This window comes from Neopsephotus bourkii, unplaced genomic scaffold, assembly GCF_033783945.1.
Source record: "Neopsephotus bourkii isolate Nb327-2 ecotype Australia unplaced genomic scaffold, CSIRO-AGI_Nbou_v1 NB_244, whole genome shotgun sequence".
Lineage (NCBI taxonomy): Eukaryota > Metazoa > Chordata > Aves > Psittaciformes > Psittacidae > Neopsephotus > Neopsephotus bourkii.
The window spans coordinates 2,000,492-2,018,706 of NW_026900754.1; the positions used below are offsets into that span (position 1 = coordinate 2,000,492).

Consider the following 18,215-nt stretch of genomic DNA (forward strand, 5'->3'; position numbering starts at 1 on the left):
TGTGGGATTTATACATGTAGAATGCTTTCTGGATCACTTCTGTGCTCAGTTATTTTTTCAGGAGATCGTTACTTTTCTTATGCAGGCTAAAACAGATCCCAGCAGTGTTACCAGGACATGGTCTTTCTGTAAGGAGACCCCAGGGTTTGAACCCATGCAAAGAACATATGCTGCTGAACCTACTGATGGAGGTTTGCTTGAGCATAGAATCATAGAATCACAGAACAGTTTGGGTTGGAAAGGACCTTAAGATCATCTAGTTCCAACCCCATAGTCCATGTCACCCAATGCTCTGTCCAACCTGGCCTTGAACACTGCCAGGGATGGAGCATTCACCACTTCTTTGGGCAACCCATTCCAGTGCCTCACCACCCTTACTGTAAAGAGCTTCTTCCTTATATCTAACCTGAACTTCCCGTTTCAGTTTGAACCCATCACGCTTTTGAGCTCTCGTGCCTAGAAGTCCCACTTTGTGTCATTTTGCATCAGTGGGTTTTACAGTATTATTTCCCTTGTGCCTCTTGCCCCCCCCCCCCCCATTATTTGTGACATACTCCACACTGTACAATAATGAAACTCTTAGGTTATTATCTTCAGCTAAATAATAACATGCTGTACTATCACGTGAATTAGATGGGAAAATCAGTGCAGACACCTGAAATATGGTTTTGGTTTGTATCAGCCACTCTGTGAAAAATTGCAGGTTCCAGTTTTTAATGAACATGGCTAGACAGCTAGAGAGGACAAAGGATGATGCTTGGATTTCTATTTCTCTGGCTCTCCTACTTACAAATATTCTTTTGAGAGACAGCAGATACATGTGAGAGGAAGAAATCTTCATCTGCTGGTTGGATATTGGGAACAATTTCTTCCCCAAAAGGGTGATCAGGCATTGGAACAGACTGCCCAGGGAATGGTGGAGTCACCATTCCTGAAAGTGTTCACAGGCTGTGTAGATGAGGCCCGCAGTGGCATGGTTTAGTGGTGGCCTTGGCAGTGCTGGGGGAATGGTTGGACTTGATGACCTTAAAGGTCTTTCCCAACTTGGCTGATTCTATGATTCCTGTTGAACAACACACTGCTCAAAATGCAGGCTGGCAATTCCAGCCTTAGCTCACAGCAAGTGTTGTGTTTGCATTACAAACGGAGGGAAGGCAAGTAAGAGGCAGCAGGGTTTTAACTTAGTGTCTGATCATAGGCTGTTTCTGCTGCCTCGGTGTCTGGAGGAGTAGTACAGAACCTCACTTGTACCCTAGCAAACCTGCCCAGTTTGGTTCTCCATCTTGAGTGCAGCTGGAAGGCACACAGAGGTGGCCTGAAACAAGCCAAAGACTTGTGGATGGTTGGGCATCATGGATGAAACCAACCTCTTTTATGCAAGTAGGCTGCACTGTCCCCACCCAACAGCTGGTAGGATCAAAGGTGCAGTTTCATGAGGCAGAGGAAGGATGAGCCACATCTGTGGGCACCAGATTGACCTGTGAATGTAACTGATGGTACCTGCTGTTATCAGCCGGTGTTGGGCAGGGTAGTGGTCTGTTGGAGCTGGTATTGAGGGTGACCTGGCAAAATGAGGCTAGGAGGCTAGGTGGAGAGGAAGAAGAGGAAATAATGCCTGAAACTTAGCTAATAATTTTATTTATAGTCTTATGTGCACACATGGCTGTTGATAATGAGGCTACCAGTGACATAAATAAAGTCAAGCAAAAGAGGTAAGCGAGTGGATACATGTAAAGGCTTCTTTGGGCAGTGCCACAAATTTGGACATCAACCAAGAGACTTATTTCTGTCCCTTGGAATTCCAATGAGGAGCACAAAGGAGAAAATTAGACCACGATGCTTCACATTGCTCTTTCCATCTTGCGCGCGTTTGTGCCCACCAAATGTGAAATGTTCGCCTTTTCCCCTCCAACGTGATGGTTGTTGAACTTATTTTTAGTGTCATTTGATAAGCCTCCCTGCTCACAGAGAGACATCCCACTGACCCAGCCACTGGTCATTGTCTATACCAGTTCCCATCAAAGCGGGCGCGCTTTGTCAGGTTTCGCCTCGAATATCCATTCTGCATCTGAAGTACAGTATCGAAAGTGACTGGATCATTTGAGCCTTTTTCTTCAGCTGCTCCCTCCTTCCTCCCCCACAGTGTTTCCGCTCACTCTAACATAATTTGGCATTGTCGACGTGACACGACACTGGTTTTTCTAAAAAATTAGAATACATACATTGTCAATGGTTTCTGATAGCCGACATCCCCTACATTTAATTTCTCCATTGATGGAAGGAGGTATTTTTTCCACTGCTGAATCCCAACCAGTGCTCAGTGCCCCCTTGAAAACCCAGTAATGCACACACAGTAATAGGTCATTCAATGTCAAAAGGCATAAAAAAGATGAGCAAAATCTTCACAGGCTGCTGCTTGCTGTTGCCTTTAATTATATTAATTAAACTTTGAAATTCTCATGCAAAGAGAGTTGCTGGCTTGTGACGCTGAAGAGCCCTTGGAGATTTGGAGGTGGGGGGAGAACCCTGAGATATCAGTTTAGTGGCTACTGCTTTTTTTAATCTAAAAAAAAGACTAAAAATAGCTAAGCTCTAGGACTGCTAGGTATGTTTATAGATGATGATGTTTTATGCGCTACTGAACTGTGAATGCAGGAAAGGGGAGAAAAAACACCAGCCCCAGTGTCAAGGTCTTGAAGCATCAGTCCCTCAAACTGCACTCAAGATCCCTGGTTACAGGCTGTCTTCCCATGGAATAACGCTCTATTAATTTTCTCCCTGTCCCGGGTGCATAATGAAAGAAAGGTGTCTTCAAAAACTAAAGGGCAAAGTCTTGCTTGCTACCAATACCTCGAGGCACCCTGTCTACATTTTGTCATGCGTGTGCACTTTTCAGTGTTAGAGTGACAAGATTTCCAGTCAGAAGGTTCCTGTAAGGCACAATGCGATGGAGACTCACTCGCAAGGGTTTGTGATTTGAAATGGCTGTAAGGCACTCAGCTCTTGCTTAGCCTGGTAGGAGGTTTTAACCCTGCCCTTAGCTAGTAGTCCCTGTTTAAATACCACGTGCCTTCTCTGCACTGGAGAAACTCAGCATCATTGCTAAAAGCACATTGCATCCTGAGAATTTGTAGTCCTTAAGGAAAAAAAAACATAAAATACCAAAACTAGAAAAACACGATCATCTTTGGTGTCTGTGTTCTCTCCCTTGTGTGTTCTGGAGAAGCATGGGCATTGCAAGTCAAAGCTTCATTGCTTGGCACTCGCCAGTCACAGAGCATCGACGTGCTGGGGTGAAGTGCAGGAGCTTGTACGGTGATGCCAGCTCCTGCATGGGGAACATGGAAGCCTTATGGGTTGGGCTTGAAGGTGGTCCAAGGAATGTGGCGAGCAAGTGCTTAGTTCTCTCTGCTCAGTTGAAAAGTGCCAATGTGGCTGTCTTTCCTCCTGATACCTTCTTCTCCTCCTCTACTGGGACTGAACTCGGGTGAAGTTGATACATCGGCCCTGATGGGGGAAAAGAGAAGAGAAGCTTTTATTGGTGGAGTAACACATGCAACCGAGATGTTTGAATGCTGAATATTAGATAGCTGTAATTTAAATTCCAGTGTTTGTGCAAATAATGTATCCATGAAAAACCTTTTAAGATTTAATGGAAATTATCCAGAGTGAGGCACTACATTTAACTCACAAATTTACAATGTTAGGAAAGCACATTTTGAATGCTCTCAGGTCTTCTGTGAGGCTCATTTACAAAATCTCAGTAACTGCAGTGAGCAAACTCAAACCTTTCTAACCATGGTAAAGAAAGATCCTGGCAAAGGCAGATCCTCCCCACAGATCTCCCTGTGAGTCAAACCCTCACACAGTGCACAGAGGAACGTGACTGTTAGTTAGCAGAGCTGCTGCTGATTGGAAACAGTGTTTTATTAGCAATAACTGAGCTCTGCATCTATAAACTCTGTTCTTACACAACTTAAAATTGCTGTGCACCAAAACGAAAAGTGGTTCCTCCTGATGTTATTATCAGGTAAATACCATTCTCCCATAAACAGGCCCAAATCAATCTTGACAGCTTTTGGTGTAGAAGAATGGAACAAATCCAATAGCAAAAATCATGAGCCCTTTTTATTCATTTGGATAAAGCCTGAAAATTGCAAGTGGCTTATTTAAATGCCTAAAGTGATAGTGAGTTTTTGAGGTAGGGTGTGCTCCCAAGAGAACAGCTCCTCTTGTTCAACAGCTCTCTTGGGCGCAGCAGAGGGACCTAGCACCTTTTCTCTGTGACGGGAAGAGCTCTGTGATGGGGAGAAAGCCATTCTTCAAGACATGACATGGAAGTATTAATGACTTCTATGACAGTGTGTGGGGGACAAGGAGTGCATGCTGCTGCACGTTCTGGAGTGAGGTTCTCCATGGATCACAAAGTCTCCATGGAGTGGGTCTTGGAACACAGAATCCTACCCCAGTGGCCTGTGAGAAGCCGTGACTCCTTAACTGGTTCTGCAGTAGCAGTGGCTATCTCTGCACTCTGCAGACATCAACAAAGGCATGTAGGGCTGCAGATTTCACATACTTTAGAGGGATTTCATGTGCAAGACCCTTAAAAGGAAAAAAGCCAAGTGTGTTTTTTGTTCTCTGTCCCTTTGATTCCTACTTAAGAACTTTGAAATTGCTGTGTCTGTGAAGCAATTTAGAAGAGACCTGTCAAAGATGAAGCCAAGTAAGCCGGAACAGGCAGCTGTGGTTATGCTTTGAATCCTTGTTTCTTTTCAAACATAGGTGGTTCAAGGAAAATTACTGCTTTCTTCTTAAAGCTTGGAGATTACGGAATTATCAAAAGCAATTAGGGCTGAATTTCATATTCCTTCTATTTATTTATTTATTCAACCTGATGTTGTAACGTAAAAACCTAAATGCTTTGGTTAACAGGGAGCGTAATGGTACACAGAGCTATTTGGCATTGTTCAGGCAAGTCTCGGCACATGCACATGACTGGCATGGAAGGGGCAGTGTTCTGATCAGGGCAGTTCTTTTCCTAACACTCTACTCCTGATTCTGCTTCTGTCACATGTATAATAATTAAAACTAGTGAACAGGTGGGTGCTGTAATTGTAGTAACTTCTGGCTGCTACCATCCATATAATTAATGCAGAAGCGATCACTAGTGCCAAGAGGTTCCTCTGAAGGCCTGGACATCTTTATGCACCTTTTCATTTGCTTGTTTTGTGTTTTTGTGAAGGTTTTTGTTTTTATTAAACATATTAAAATGAGTTCTGTGGTAGAAGCAAAATGTTTCTAGAGCATAAAATACAGAAATGCTGTGCAGCTTGAGCACTTGTGACAACAGAGTCGACATTAAATGAACACTGACAGTAAGGATGCTCACACCCAAGGTAATGCCACAATGGAAAATCAACACCGCAAAACCCTGGCAGAAAACAGGTAGCGAGGAATTGCAGTAGTTCCTGTCTGCTTTTGTTAATATTACAATTTACCGATTGATACAACATTTCTACTTTTGTTTGTAGCTCTCTCAGTGTTCTTTAATGGTAGTTACCAGTGCCTCAGTTCAGAGAAGTTTTGGGCTATTACTTATTTTGGTGTTGGGCTATTACTTATTTAGTGGCTCAGCACTTTACCTGAGGTCTGAAATAATCCCTGGAATCAAAGATAGGTCTGGCACATGCAGGTCTGCAGCATCGAGTCCTGCTCTGCTGGCCAGGTGCCCTGTTATAAGTGCCCTATAGTTTTGGAGTGTCCATCGTCTTCTAAAGGCTGACCATGAGCGTGGTAGATGATTTTTTAACAATATAAGGGGGATTAATGAGGAAAGGGAAAGTAAACCTGTTTCAAAATAAATTGAGAAATTGTTAAGCCTTAAAATATAACTTAAAGGTGATGTCTTAGTAGTTGCAGGTCATGGCTTTCATTAGAATTAAGAAAAAGACACTGTGTTTTGTTCTAAACATGTCTCCTCTGCCACACCCTAGTAAGCTTTTGGGGAGATGTTTCTGTGATACATCTTTTCTTCCTTTCTACCAGAAGTGGAGTCAGGTCCACTCTGACCCTTCCTGCAGGCATTAGGTTAGTCAGTAGATGTGATGCATGATCAGATTATGCTAGAACCTCTGTGAATTTCTGTACTGGCAACTCTTTTTACCTTTACTTATTTAAGAACACTGGAGGGTGATAGATTTCAAATGAAACAAAGCCTTCTGTGTAAGCAGCCATTTTTTGTGTGCAGTGTGATGCTCAGAGGACAGAGCTGAAATCAGGATCTTGGAAAATACACTGAAAGTGCTAATTAATGAGAGGGTAGGGAACACTGCCATGTCATTAATGGAACAGTAAATACAGCACGACAACAAAGGAGAGAACAGCTTTTACATTTAGGTAATGGGATGTGACAAGGTGCCTGAGTTCACAATACCTACACATGAAGTGCATTCAGAAATAGCTTTCAAGCCAAAGTACAGGGCTTTGAGTTCTCTCCAGGCTTGCAGTTTAAATCTTAACTTGCACAGTTACCATCTATACCTTTTATATTATTATTTCTTAGGAAAAAAATATCTGTGTCTACTAGCAAGGCTCTCTCTCAGTATGCTTACAGAACCACAGAATGGTTTGGATAAAAAGGGCCTTAAGATCATCCAGTTCCAACTCCCCTGTCATAGGCAGGGATGCCTTCACACTACACCATGTCACCCAAAGCTCTGTCCAGCCTGGCCTTGAACACTGACAGGGATGGAGCATTCACCACTTCTTTGGGCAACCTGTGCCAGTGCCTCACCACCCTCACAGTAAATAACTTCTTTAGATCTAACTTCAACCTCCCCTCTTTCAGTTTGAACCTGTCAGCCCTTGTCCTATTGCTACAGTCCCTGATGAAGAGTCCCTCTCCGGCATCCTGGTAGGCCCCCTTCAGGTACTGGAATAAAGCTCTGAGATCTCCACACAGCTTCTCTTCTCCAGGCTGAAATGCCCTGATTTTCTCAGCCTGTCTTCATATGGGAGGTACTTTCCATAGTTGGTTTCATGTACATAACCCTTTGCCCTAAATGCTGGCTTTAGAGGGTTTCTGTTTCCAGGGTAAGTGGTTCCAGACATAGCAAGGACAGAGGAAAGCCTTAAATGAACAATTCCCATTCTGGTTCCCCACTTATCTCCCACGGTCTCTGGCCTAAACTCCTTACTCAAGGATTTACAGGGGAGGAAGGACAAAAAGAAGGAATTGTGTGTTGTCAGGCAGACAAAACACCATCAGTAGAAGAATCTGAAAGCACCTAAGAAATACGAGCTATCCAACCACTGTCCATACCAGACAGTAACAGGTAATAACACATACACTATAAGTAATTTAAGTGAGCTTTTAAACCATTCACATTCTAGAAGGGCAAACTGAAGTAGGCAAAAGATAAAAAGACTAATTTTTATTTCCTAAGGATCAAACCAATATGAAGTAGGTGCAACCAGTATCACTGTCTTCATGCAGGGTGGTTTTGAGAAGATGCACAGTGTGTAAGTCAATTCGTTCCTCTAATGAATTGAAAACCTCCTGTGTAGCAACAGCTATTTCATCATTAAGACCAGTGTTTAGAAACTGAATATTACATTTTTCTTCTGATTAATCTCAACAGAAAGGATTGTGTAGTTAAACGGAAGCACTACTTAGGTTCATCAGTCTGGTTCTGGCCTTCACAACTCCAACATGCTTGTACTGTATAACTGATGACACCAGTGAATTACCACCATCACAGCACTGCTGTGATTCACAAGTTTGCACTAACATTGCCCTCATGTCCCCGTATTCAATTAAACAGTCAATACAACCAATCTGAAATCCGATGTATCATGCCTCGTAAATCACTGGATCATAAACCTTAACAATACCAACTTGTAGTCTGTACAAAATTGAACTAAATTTAGTGGTTTAGGACTAGAGTAATTAAACAATGGAATATGCAAGCATTCCCTGAGCTCTGTGTGAAATACGGGGGTTGTTTCCATACACCAGGGTCAGTAGAAAAAATCCCCTCCCAGGACAGACAAATACAGAGACAGGGATATATGGGGTGTGCTCTTCTTTACTGTGTTGCGTACTTGTCTGAAAGGATGTAATTTAAGGGACTGGGGTTCTCTTACCTAAAACCTTGAACTTCAACTTCTGGATGCTGTCACAAGGGTCATCGTGAAACATGATCTATCTCCTGTGAGGCTGTGGATACTTCATCACAGCTTTCCTCCAAATGCTACTAAGCCAATAGGCTCAGGCTACCTATGAACTGCCACCCATATGCGCAGAAAGTTGAAAGGACAACTCAGACAGGACTTTGAATCATTTACTTAGCTTTTAAGCAGCTGGCTGCTGCTGGGTGGTCACTGATCTAAAGAAGCAGCTTTTAATATATTATTACTTTCAACTCGCTGTCCTGGCTATTCTTTTCTTTGGTAGTTTGGCCTCACTTGTAGTATTCTTCAGCAATTCAGAAAGGGCACTCCAAGGAGTGTGAGATGGGATGTGGTGATACCTGGCCACTCAGCTTGCACTGCACTGTCAGGTACTTGTAACAGCCCATCCATACCTTGTCCTTGTGTGTGACTTTATTTCTTTAACATGCTACGTAACTGTATGTATAGGAGAAGGTTCCTTGTACAGGGATGAATTGTTCGGCATCCAACTTCAGAGTGGTAAGAACAACCACATTTTCCAAAGGTGCACTTACAGCTCTGTCCAGAACAGCTGTATTACACAGAATCATAAAATGGTTCAGGTTGGAAAGGACCTTAAGATCATCCAGTTCCAACCCTCTGCCATGGGCAGGGATGCCTCACACTAGACCTCGTTGCCCATTACTGCCTATAATACACAACGTTGTCAAAGATTGGCTCACTTTGACCTTGAAGGATCAAGATCCTCCACTGTCTGTCTCTGAATTGCCAGCAGAAGCTGAGGATCGTGTGCTTCTACCCCCAGCTGCAGTATCTCCATAAAGAGAATATACCCTTTGGGGGTTTGTCAGTTATATGGCACATGTGAGCTCTGTGCCCTCCAGCCCAACTGATCAGTGCCCACAGAGCCATGAGGAAGGGGAGGGCTCTAGAATAATGTCACTCCTGAGACATGTATTTAGCAACGTCATTAGTGTTGGCTGCATCTCCACAGCATTATCAGAGCATCATCTCTGTGATGGGTGCACTGCTGTGAGCCTGGGTTAGCTGCTCACTAGGAAGCTGTGTTCTCACCACAGGTCCTCACAACAGGCTGCTGAGAGTGTTGGTGCAGTCTGGATTACCAGATGAGAACCTGGTTTACCTGGTTCTCTTTCTTCTTACTCTTACTTTCCTTGTTGCCAGCCAGCCATCTGCCTCACTATAAGGGATCTAAGATGAGTGTATGGAGTTCTTCCATGTAGGCCTTTCAGTAAAGGAGGACTGTGCAAACCTCTTCTCCTTTGCTAATGCAAGGGAAAGGCAATTTCCTGCTTCCCAAACCTCTCTGAAATCATTACCTCCCAGTATAACACTTACTGGGGATAATGAACTCCTCCTTCCCAAGCTCCTGACCCACACACTCATGCAGTTTTAACAACAAAAGCTCCTTTTAATGGAATAAAACAGCCAGTGATTCAAACCAGGTGCTGAGAGGCTGGACCTTAACACCCTGTAACAAGGGCTGAACAGGAAGGAACTCTTTCCTTACTGAAAGAATCCCACGGCAGAGCTGGTACCACTGACTGGAACAGGGCAGCAGCTCATGCCCTGCTGTCTACAGCCATCAGAAAGGGTTCTCAGGGATCTCCCCTCACTGTAGCCATCAAAAGCAACATTAACTGGAAGTAATGTCACCTTGCCCCATCTCCTGGGCATTAGAATTCCACTGGCATTAACACCCATGCTCCTCTTTACTAGCTCCCTGGCTCAGGATGTATTTCACTCCTATAACCATTATAATATTATGCTCACCTCATAAATGTAAGTTGACAAGCTGGAGCATACAGCTGAAGTTAAGTTTATATATATACATTTTATATATATATTAAAAAAGGTGATTTATATGCTTACTTCAGAGAGGGGTTGCTAACCCACCCATGTCCTGTGCAGCTCTAAGCAGTGCTCAGAGATTCAAACTGGCCATCAGGTAATCCTTTGTCTCAGAGACCCAAGCAGCTCAGTATGTGGTAAGAACTTGGAAATGGCTTTACACCCCTCGTAACAGAAACCTGTATCTTAGTGCTCAAGCTCCATCTTCGTCGATGCCTGGTTTTTATTTCAGGTTGATCTTCCCATAAAAACTCAGCAAACCCCATTCTAAGTTGTCAGAATTTCCTGTCTTTGCTCATGTCAAATTACTGCCCAAGGCCTTCCCCCCCCATGGTGGGTCTCCATGGCCGTGTCTCACCGTGTGCCATCACCATGTGACATCCTGAAGGAACTCTCACTCTCACTTGGCATCCCTGACCCACATTGTGGTGGTAGATATTTAGCACCTGGGAAAAGATGACTTGCAGTGCTGTAGACTGCTGGAGGTATCATTTTTCACAGAATAAATCAGCAATGAATCTCTTAGAGGAATGATCTGAACTGGTGTTATTGCTACAGAGCCCATCACTACTGATGCAGACATTAGAACCATTTCTAGGGCTTGTCCAAGTAGGCTTTCTCCTCAAAATTACTTAACTGATGACTGAAAGGTCACTGACAAGAGATGAGATAAGCTCTGAACCCCGAAAACAGTGATAGATGGGCTCAAAATCCTCCTAAAGTAACAACAACTAAAAAGAAACAAACTACAGATGAATGGCATTATATATTTTTACCCTAAGAGGGATATTTATTTTTTTTTCACTCCATCAGTATTTGCAGGTAATCTGACCTAAGTGGAAAGGCACAGAACTTGTTTATTGTCCTTGTATTTGTGTAAATAAGCCTTCTCAGCATCTGTGCATGAACTTCATGATCTTTGGGAGCAATCTTAGTGGCCTTGTAGGTGAACTTTCACAAGTTACAACATCTGAATTTGAAGAATAGGAGTTTCACAATCAACCCTGCCATCATCTGCCTCAGAAAAAGACTGCTTAGAGGAACTTACATGTGCCAGCACTATTACAGGTGCCTCAGGAGCCAAGACTGACTCGGCAGCCACTGTTTGTTCCTTGGTCATGCTGGAATTGTAAGCAAGTGAAGTGCAGGAGGACAGGACTAATTTCTTTTAAAAGGTAGTTCCTCTTTCCGCACTGTATTATAGAGGTCAACAAAACAAAACTGTCAGTAATAGGTTCAAAATAGGTATTTTAATGATGCTTTGTAAATACATAAAATATGTCATGGATGGCCAAGAGCCTGTTGCTGCTCCAGACAAGTATTTCTTACACAAAAATATACAGCTCAGCTGTAGCCATCAGCATCAGGCTTTCTACTTCATATAAATATTTGCAGTAAGTATTCATTTGTGGTGGGAAACCCTGTGAGTATCTTAAACCCACTGATATGTATAGCAGGTCACTACTGATGAACACCATTGTAAGCTCTGGTGTGCTGGGTTTTCTCAAGTGTTTTAGCAGATCTTGTGTCGATGTGGTTTGCTAAAGGTTGGGAGCAAACATTCCCTACACACATCTATCAAGTGTTGCTATGTCATCTGGCAGGGCTCGCTGTCTGCTTTGGGGGCACTTGGCTTAGATGTAAATGAAAACACTGGGTGCACCGCAGCGGGGAGTCAAGAGGTATTATCTGTTGTATTTTTAGTAACACTGAAGGCTTTGAGAAAATGCTATTAACAGCAGCTTTTCACCTCACTAATAATGCTTATTTTGTAACTGGACATATGGACATTTCACCACAGTTGCTACAGTGAGCAAAATCTTTGAAGTACATGTTTACCAGCGGTTGTAACCTTCTGAAACCCAGTACTGAAGGGATTTGGTAGCTCGGTATCCTGTGTGGCACTGCGAAGAATGCTTCTGCTAAGACTCCTGGTACTGGAGAGCAAATATGCAGGGATAGACTTATAACACTGTTTTCCCACCTTTGAAATTCCAAGTCACTGTCATTTACACGCCAGGGAGCCTGGTTTTCCAAGAAAGATGAGATGATGAGTGGGTTGCAGAGGCATGTAGGCATGGGAAAGCATGCAGGCATGGGAAAGCAAGCAAGTGCTCAGCTAGCACAAGATTTGCTGTCCTGCCTAGACAGGTTTTGGTAATGAGGAAGAGAGGGATTTATCTTCCTTTGCCAAATTTTCTGTGACTGCTTTATTCAGCAGTTCTGGAAATAAAATACTGCCTTGAAATAGAGTGGTTATGACAAGCTGCCCCTCCTAGGAGTTGGCCTTCCAGGTCTGGAAGTGGAGAGCGTGATGAGCTGCTGAGCCAGTTGTGTGGGCCTTAGGGGAGAATAAAACTGTATGCATTTCTAGCATCTGCTTCAAAAGGAGGTTATGGCAAATATTTTATTCAGCAGAGCTGGAGGTCTCCTGTCTCTAGAGGGCAGGAGTTTGTTGTTTTCCTCATACAAGGCAAGCATTGCTTATGCAAAAGGAAAGGATGTGGAAATGGCCTGGAGTGTCCCTGTTTCTCTAGCACAGGTTGTCTGGAACACTCTCCATCTGACCCGTTGGCAATAAGCCTCCTTCACACACAGAGCTTCTGCCTCCACAGCCTGGCAAGATTTGACCCTTTTTTTCCTGAAGGACACGATCTTGTTTCCCCATTGCAGGCGCCTGCCAATGGAGGGCTTTTCTCCTTCAGGTCTAATTATGCCTTGGAAGGCAGATCCAGCTTGTTCTCAATGCCAGAGGGAAAGTGATCCCTGTGCTGGCAGCCCATCCCACACCTAACCCCGTGCTGGCACTCAATTGCTCATGTGGGTACAAGAACCAGGACACCACTTCTCCCATCATCCCCAGTGATAGGCTGGGCTGTCACTGAGAGAGCTCCCTCTCCTCAGGAAACAAACTGGGGTGGTGAGATTCTAAAACTCATTTCCAGGTGAAGCTTCAAGAACTCTTCCTGAGTTTCCTCTGGGCTGTGGAGAGTTTTCTCTTGAGAATTGTCCTCCTAGCTCTTTGAACTCTCTTAAAACTGTGGGATGAATCCTGAACTCTCTTAAAACTGTGGGATGAATCCTTGTCAGGAGTAAGTATTACTGGGGATCCCTTTTATGTTATGGGAGAGCTCCAGCCAAACTGATAGCAGGCCTGATCTTAAGTGGTTTCCTCATGTGAGCATCCTAAATGACTCCTTGAGTCATCTACATCTTTTTTAGGAAGAGAGAGAAAATGCTACTAGATGCATCACATTTAAAGCCTTGTAAAGTCAGAAACAGCACAATTTTAAACCCAGTAAGACCAACAAACATCAAAATCTGGCACTCTGGGGTCTTTTTCATCTAAAAATACCAGGATGATCAGAAATCTACAGTTTCTAGAGATGGCATATCTAAAGCAAAGTCAGACATCTCTATTATTCTTCCTTCCTCCCCTCTGTGCAGCTACTTCAAGTGAGAAGAATGCAATTTATCTTTCTCTGAAATAAGAGATATCAACAGATAAACTGTAACTGTCAGAAGAAATGTTCTTTTCAAACTACTTTTCTCCTCCACCATGACCACCCTTCAAGCCTCTCCTAAAATCTCCCTCCTTTAGCAATACTTCCCTGTCTCCTATTCTTAATAGACTTCTCTAACTGAGGCTTTTTTGAAGAGATGCTGTCATCTTCAGATGGCTCATGAGTACAAGAAGCAGACGCTCCACAGCTGTAAGGTCTGTAAGTCATCCTGGGGTTGTGTTCTAGATTGTGACATAGCAGTAACACAGCATTTCTACCCCATTAAAAACCTGGCCCATTAAGATTTTGTGGTATCTGACTGGCATATGATAATTATGTGTAAAGAGAGAAGCCACCCCAGACTGTAGAATGCTATGTAAATGATTTAAAAATAATTATAACACAGCTATTGTGAGGAAAAAATTCCACTTGGCCCAGAAACCAACTGTATCCTGGGCTGCATCAAAAGGAGCGTGACCAGCAGGTCAAAGGAGGTGATCCTGCCCCTCTGCTCTCATGAGACGATACTTGGAGCACTGCGTGCAGTTCTGGTGTCCTCAAAACAAGAAGGGCATGGAACTGTTGGAGCAAGTCCAGAGGAGGTCACAAGGATGATCAGGAGCTGGAGCACCTCCTGTATGAAGATAGGCTGAGAAAGTTGGGGCTGTTCAGCCTGGAGAAGAGAAGGCTGCGTAGCCAGCAGAGTGAGAGTTCTCTTCTTGCAAGAAGTAATGACAGCAAGCAAGACAGAATGGGCAGCACACATGCAGCACTTTTCTGTAGTATTTCTTTGCCAAGAGGTCAGTAATTTAAGATATTTGTCCTGGATTGTCTTAACAGCTAGCAATACTCTCCTTACTTAGCAAGGCATTTGCTAACAATTCACTTGGATGTACTAGTGTCACACCAGCTTCCCTTGATTTTTAAGCACTGCTTCTGATCTCCTGTGTCTTGCTGAAAATCAGGAACAATTCTTTTAAAGTCAGCAGCATAAAGCTCATGCTAGTAAGATTAGAAGCTGGTCCTCAGATTGTATTATGACAGTGTGGTGTCTATCGCAGGCTCCTTTTCAGTACTACCAAGCAGCTGGCCAGGCACCCACGGTGCTGGCAGCCTCTAGGATGTGTACACAGCAAGGAGATACTATTTGAGTACTGCAGAAGTGGTACTCTTACCTTCCCTGCGGACTGGGGAACGCGGGGTGAAGCCTGTGCTCTCTGAAATACCTTTTTTTCATTGGACACCCTGCAGCAGATGTCCTTAGAGGAGATCTCATGTTCTCCATAATCTGGGAGAAGTGTCCCATGGGGACACTGTCAAACTGTGTTTGTTTTCTTGCCTGTACGTTTTTCCTAAGTGTACATTACCAGCTACTACTGGAAAAAGGATTTGGTGTGGATGTTTTTAGGCTCTGAATCCTGAGGAAGAATAGGGCAGGTATGGTCTGGAAAGCCACTCCCATGGTATTAGCTTCAGTCGCTACATCACTTGACTTACAAGTCGCCCTGCACTGCCCATCTTTCCTCACAGGAGCTCTCCAGAGAAATACAGGGGAGTGGGTGTATGGCGCTGGATTTGGTTCTGCTTTCCAGTTTCCATCTTCCCCTTTCTCCCTTATTTTACTAAAATCAGTATAACCTGTATAATGAGTTTGGCTTTTAGTAAGCCTTTATTATACATATGCAAGGAGATCTTGGTATTAAGTGCGTTTTCTAAATTAATAAATAAATATGCTCATTTGTTGTAAAATTTCTATTGCTGATTTGGGAACAGTAAGCTCTTGCAAATCTCAGCTTTCACCTTGCCAATCACTGTATTCCTGTAAGTGCACTGCAGTTACTTGGAACCTTTTCTGGGTTGGTGTTGGCATACTTTTGCTAGATTACATTTATGCATTAGTACCATCTGTGCCTGCTGTACCTTCTGTGAGTGAGCCCTGGCCAAATGATTGGCATTTATCTGGAAGTGTACTAAAAAAAAAAAAAGAGATAGAGAGAAAGAGAAAGAAAGGGGGGAGGAGGAAGAGACATAGTAAGGATGGTACCTAGAGCTTTACGTTTGCTGCTGACACTAACAGATCTCAAAGTGGAAGATGCAGTGGGGAGCACAGGCACCTGCGCTGATGTCCCTCATTTCAACTGCAGATGAAACCTGCCATGTCCCTTCTTAGTCCTTTTCTCTAAATAGGAGCTGCTTCATCCTGTTGTGGTATTCAGATAAATCCTCCCTGCCCTTGTGTTCTAGACTGAAGACAAACTGGCAGGACCTAACAGATAAACCTACTGAAGGACAGTTTTGCATTGGTGATGGTCACCTTCCACTGCATCGTTTCAGTTTGCTCAGAAAAAGTTTGGACCGAACGATGCCTTTAATCTGTCAGTTTGTATTGAAGGTTATTTAGGATATTGATTGCATATAGGAATGCAGATGTCATCCCACCTAGTTTGGAATTTTGCTTCCTATTCAGTCATTTGCTGCTCAAAGAAACTTAGGTGTGAAATAGCCTCCTACGGTTTCTTTCCTATAGATAAAGGAAGAGGTGAGCATTTGCTTCTGTTACTAGTTTTTAATTGTCTGCTGTATTGTTTCTCAAACAAAGAGCTGTAAGTCAGAGCAGTGATAAGCAGCAGCACAGTAACCTCGTTGGAGGATTGCTGCCTAGCCAGGTCCAGGAAGCCTCAGGAGAAAGCCCTCTGAACTGTACAGCTCTGTATCTGGAGACATGGAAAGGCTGAACACTAACATAGGGAAGGGAATTCCTGGCAAAGCCAAGGAGAGTATCATGGTCCAGGTCTGCCCACATTGAGCACAGACCAACAGGCAGTACCCAGAGCCAGTGCTCCGAGCTCTGCAGCACCCTTGTCCAGATGAATAGAATTTGGTAATTTAAGAGACTGTGAACTAAAAGCAAAGATTTCCTCATTCTATGCTCTTTTTAGTTTAAGATCAGTTTCACTGAACCCAAGAAAAGTAAGTTTTGTGCATACTCATAGGTGACAGCAGTTTGGACCAATTTGTCCTAAGGAGGTAGGTATGAGATACAAAACGGCAGATAAAAATACAAATGAAAGAGTTCTTAAATTGAACATAACTGTCTGCTAAGAATTTAAAAGAGAATTATCTGGCTTAAAAATTACTTTAATTAAATCAGTACAATGTCAGTCTGTCAGAAAAGCTGACGTGCTTTATTCAGCCTAACCTGCATTAGAGAAAGAGCAGAGGGGTAAGGAGCCACCTCCCAGCTGAACACAGTTCCTGCAAAGGCTGATGAATCAAGGGTTCTGTTCCAAAGAAGAACACAAAGAAGCATCTTTGTGTTTGCCTAGACAGCGCCCACTCTATTACTTGTAAGTGTTCCTTGAGATGAGGCTGACCTTCCAGTAGACCCTCTCAGACAGAACAGTTTGGTTTGCACCTGTTTGATGCACAGCCCGTTCATAGCATAGTTACACCGAGATCTGATACTGTGTAGTGGAGCCATTTGTGACTGATACATGTACAGCATGTCTCCTTTCACCAAAGGTACTCTTTGGTAAAGGCAATTTATAGTTAAACTAATGGCATAGCCAGAATCTGTACGGGCTGCCTTTTGCTGTGGTGTTTCTGTAGCAGGAGGCCTGAGGCTCCCAGCAGCAGCCTTACTTCAGGTTTCCATCAGGATATATATAAGATAATAACTAGAACTAGTTTTGTAAATGTTTGTATATACTATTTCTTTAGTTTTGTTCTGAATGACCATTTTCACACTGTGAAATCTTTTTCTAATGAGGATGTAACATTTGTAATTCAAGATTTTTTTCTTTCTTTCTATATGTTCTATGTTAAACATATGCTATACTTTAAAAACTAGCAGCTGACTAAAAAAAAAAAGACCACACCGCACTGGGGGGGGCATCCTTGAGGACAATTTCAGTCAGTGAAACCAACTTTTAGGAGCTGTGGAATGAGCGAGCATCTGGTTCTTCATCTGCAGCATATATAAGGCTTGTCAGAACTTGGAGCTCTGTAGGAAGTTATGGTGTTCTCAACATAAAAAGGACATGGAACTCTTGAAGCAAGTCCAGAGGAGGCTGCAAGGATGATCAGGGGGCTGGAGCACCTCCTGTATAAAGACAGGCTGAGAAAGTTGGGGCTGTTCAGCCTGGAGAAGGCTGCATGGAGACCTCAGAGCTTTATTCCAGTATCTGAAGGGGGCCTACCAAGGGTGCTACAGAGGGACTCTTCATCAGGGAATGTAGTGATAGGACAAGGGGTAATGGGTTCAAACTGAAAGAGGGGAAGTTGAAGTTAGATCTGAAGAAGTTCTTTACTGTGAGGGTAGTGAGGCACTGGCACAGGTTGCCCAAAAAAGTGGTGAATGCTCCACCCCTGTCAGTGCTCAAGGACAGGTTGGACAGAGCCTTGGGCAACATGGTCTAGTGGGAGGCATCCCTGCTCACGGCAGGGGGCTTGAACAAGATGATCTTAAGGTCCTTTCCAACCTGAACCATTCTATTATTCTATGATGCTATAGCCATGCCCAGGTGGTGCTAGGGTTGGCAGGTTAGTAATGAAGGAAGGAAGCCCCTCCACTTTATTTAGGAATTGGCCCTTGAATACTTAGATAATGGTTAAATTGGCCTGTACTAACAAACTGCCCTAGTACAGATGAAAAAAGACTAGTGGCTG

General features: G+C 43.5%; 1 protein-coding gene across 2 annotated transcripts in view; it reads right to left on the reverse strand.

Annotated features, from left to right (window-relative positions):
- Positions 1–1,622: 1,622 nt before the first annotated feature.
- Positions 1,623–18,215, reverse strand: part of ANTXR2 (ANTXR cell adhesion molecule 2) — a 102,769-nt gene continuing 86,176 nt past the window's right edge. For both annotated transcript variants that reach the window (XM_061345866.1, XM_061345867.1), the window contains exon 17: positions 1,623–3,507. In XM_061345866.1, the coding sequence (XP_061201850.1) occupies positions 3,469–3,507 (39 nt within the window). In that variant the 3' untranslated portion in view covers positions 1,623–3,468. The remainder of the gene's footprint in view (positions 3,508–18,215) is intronic.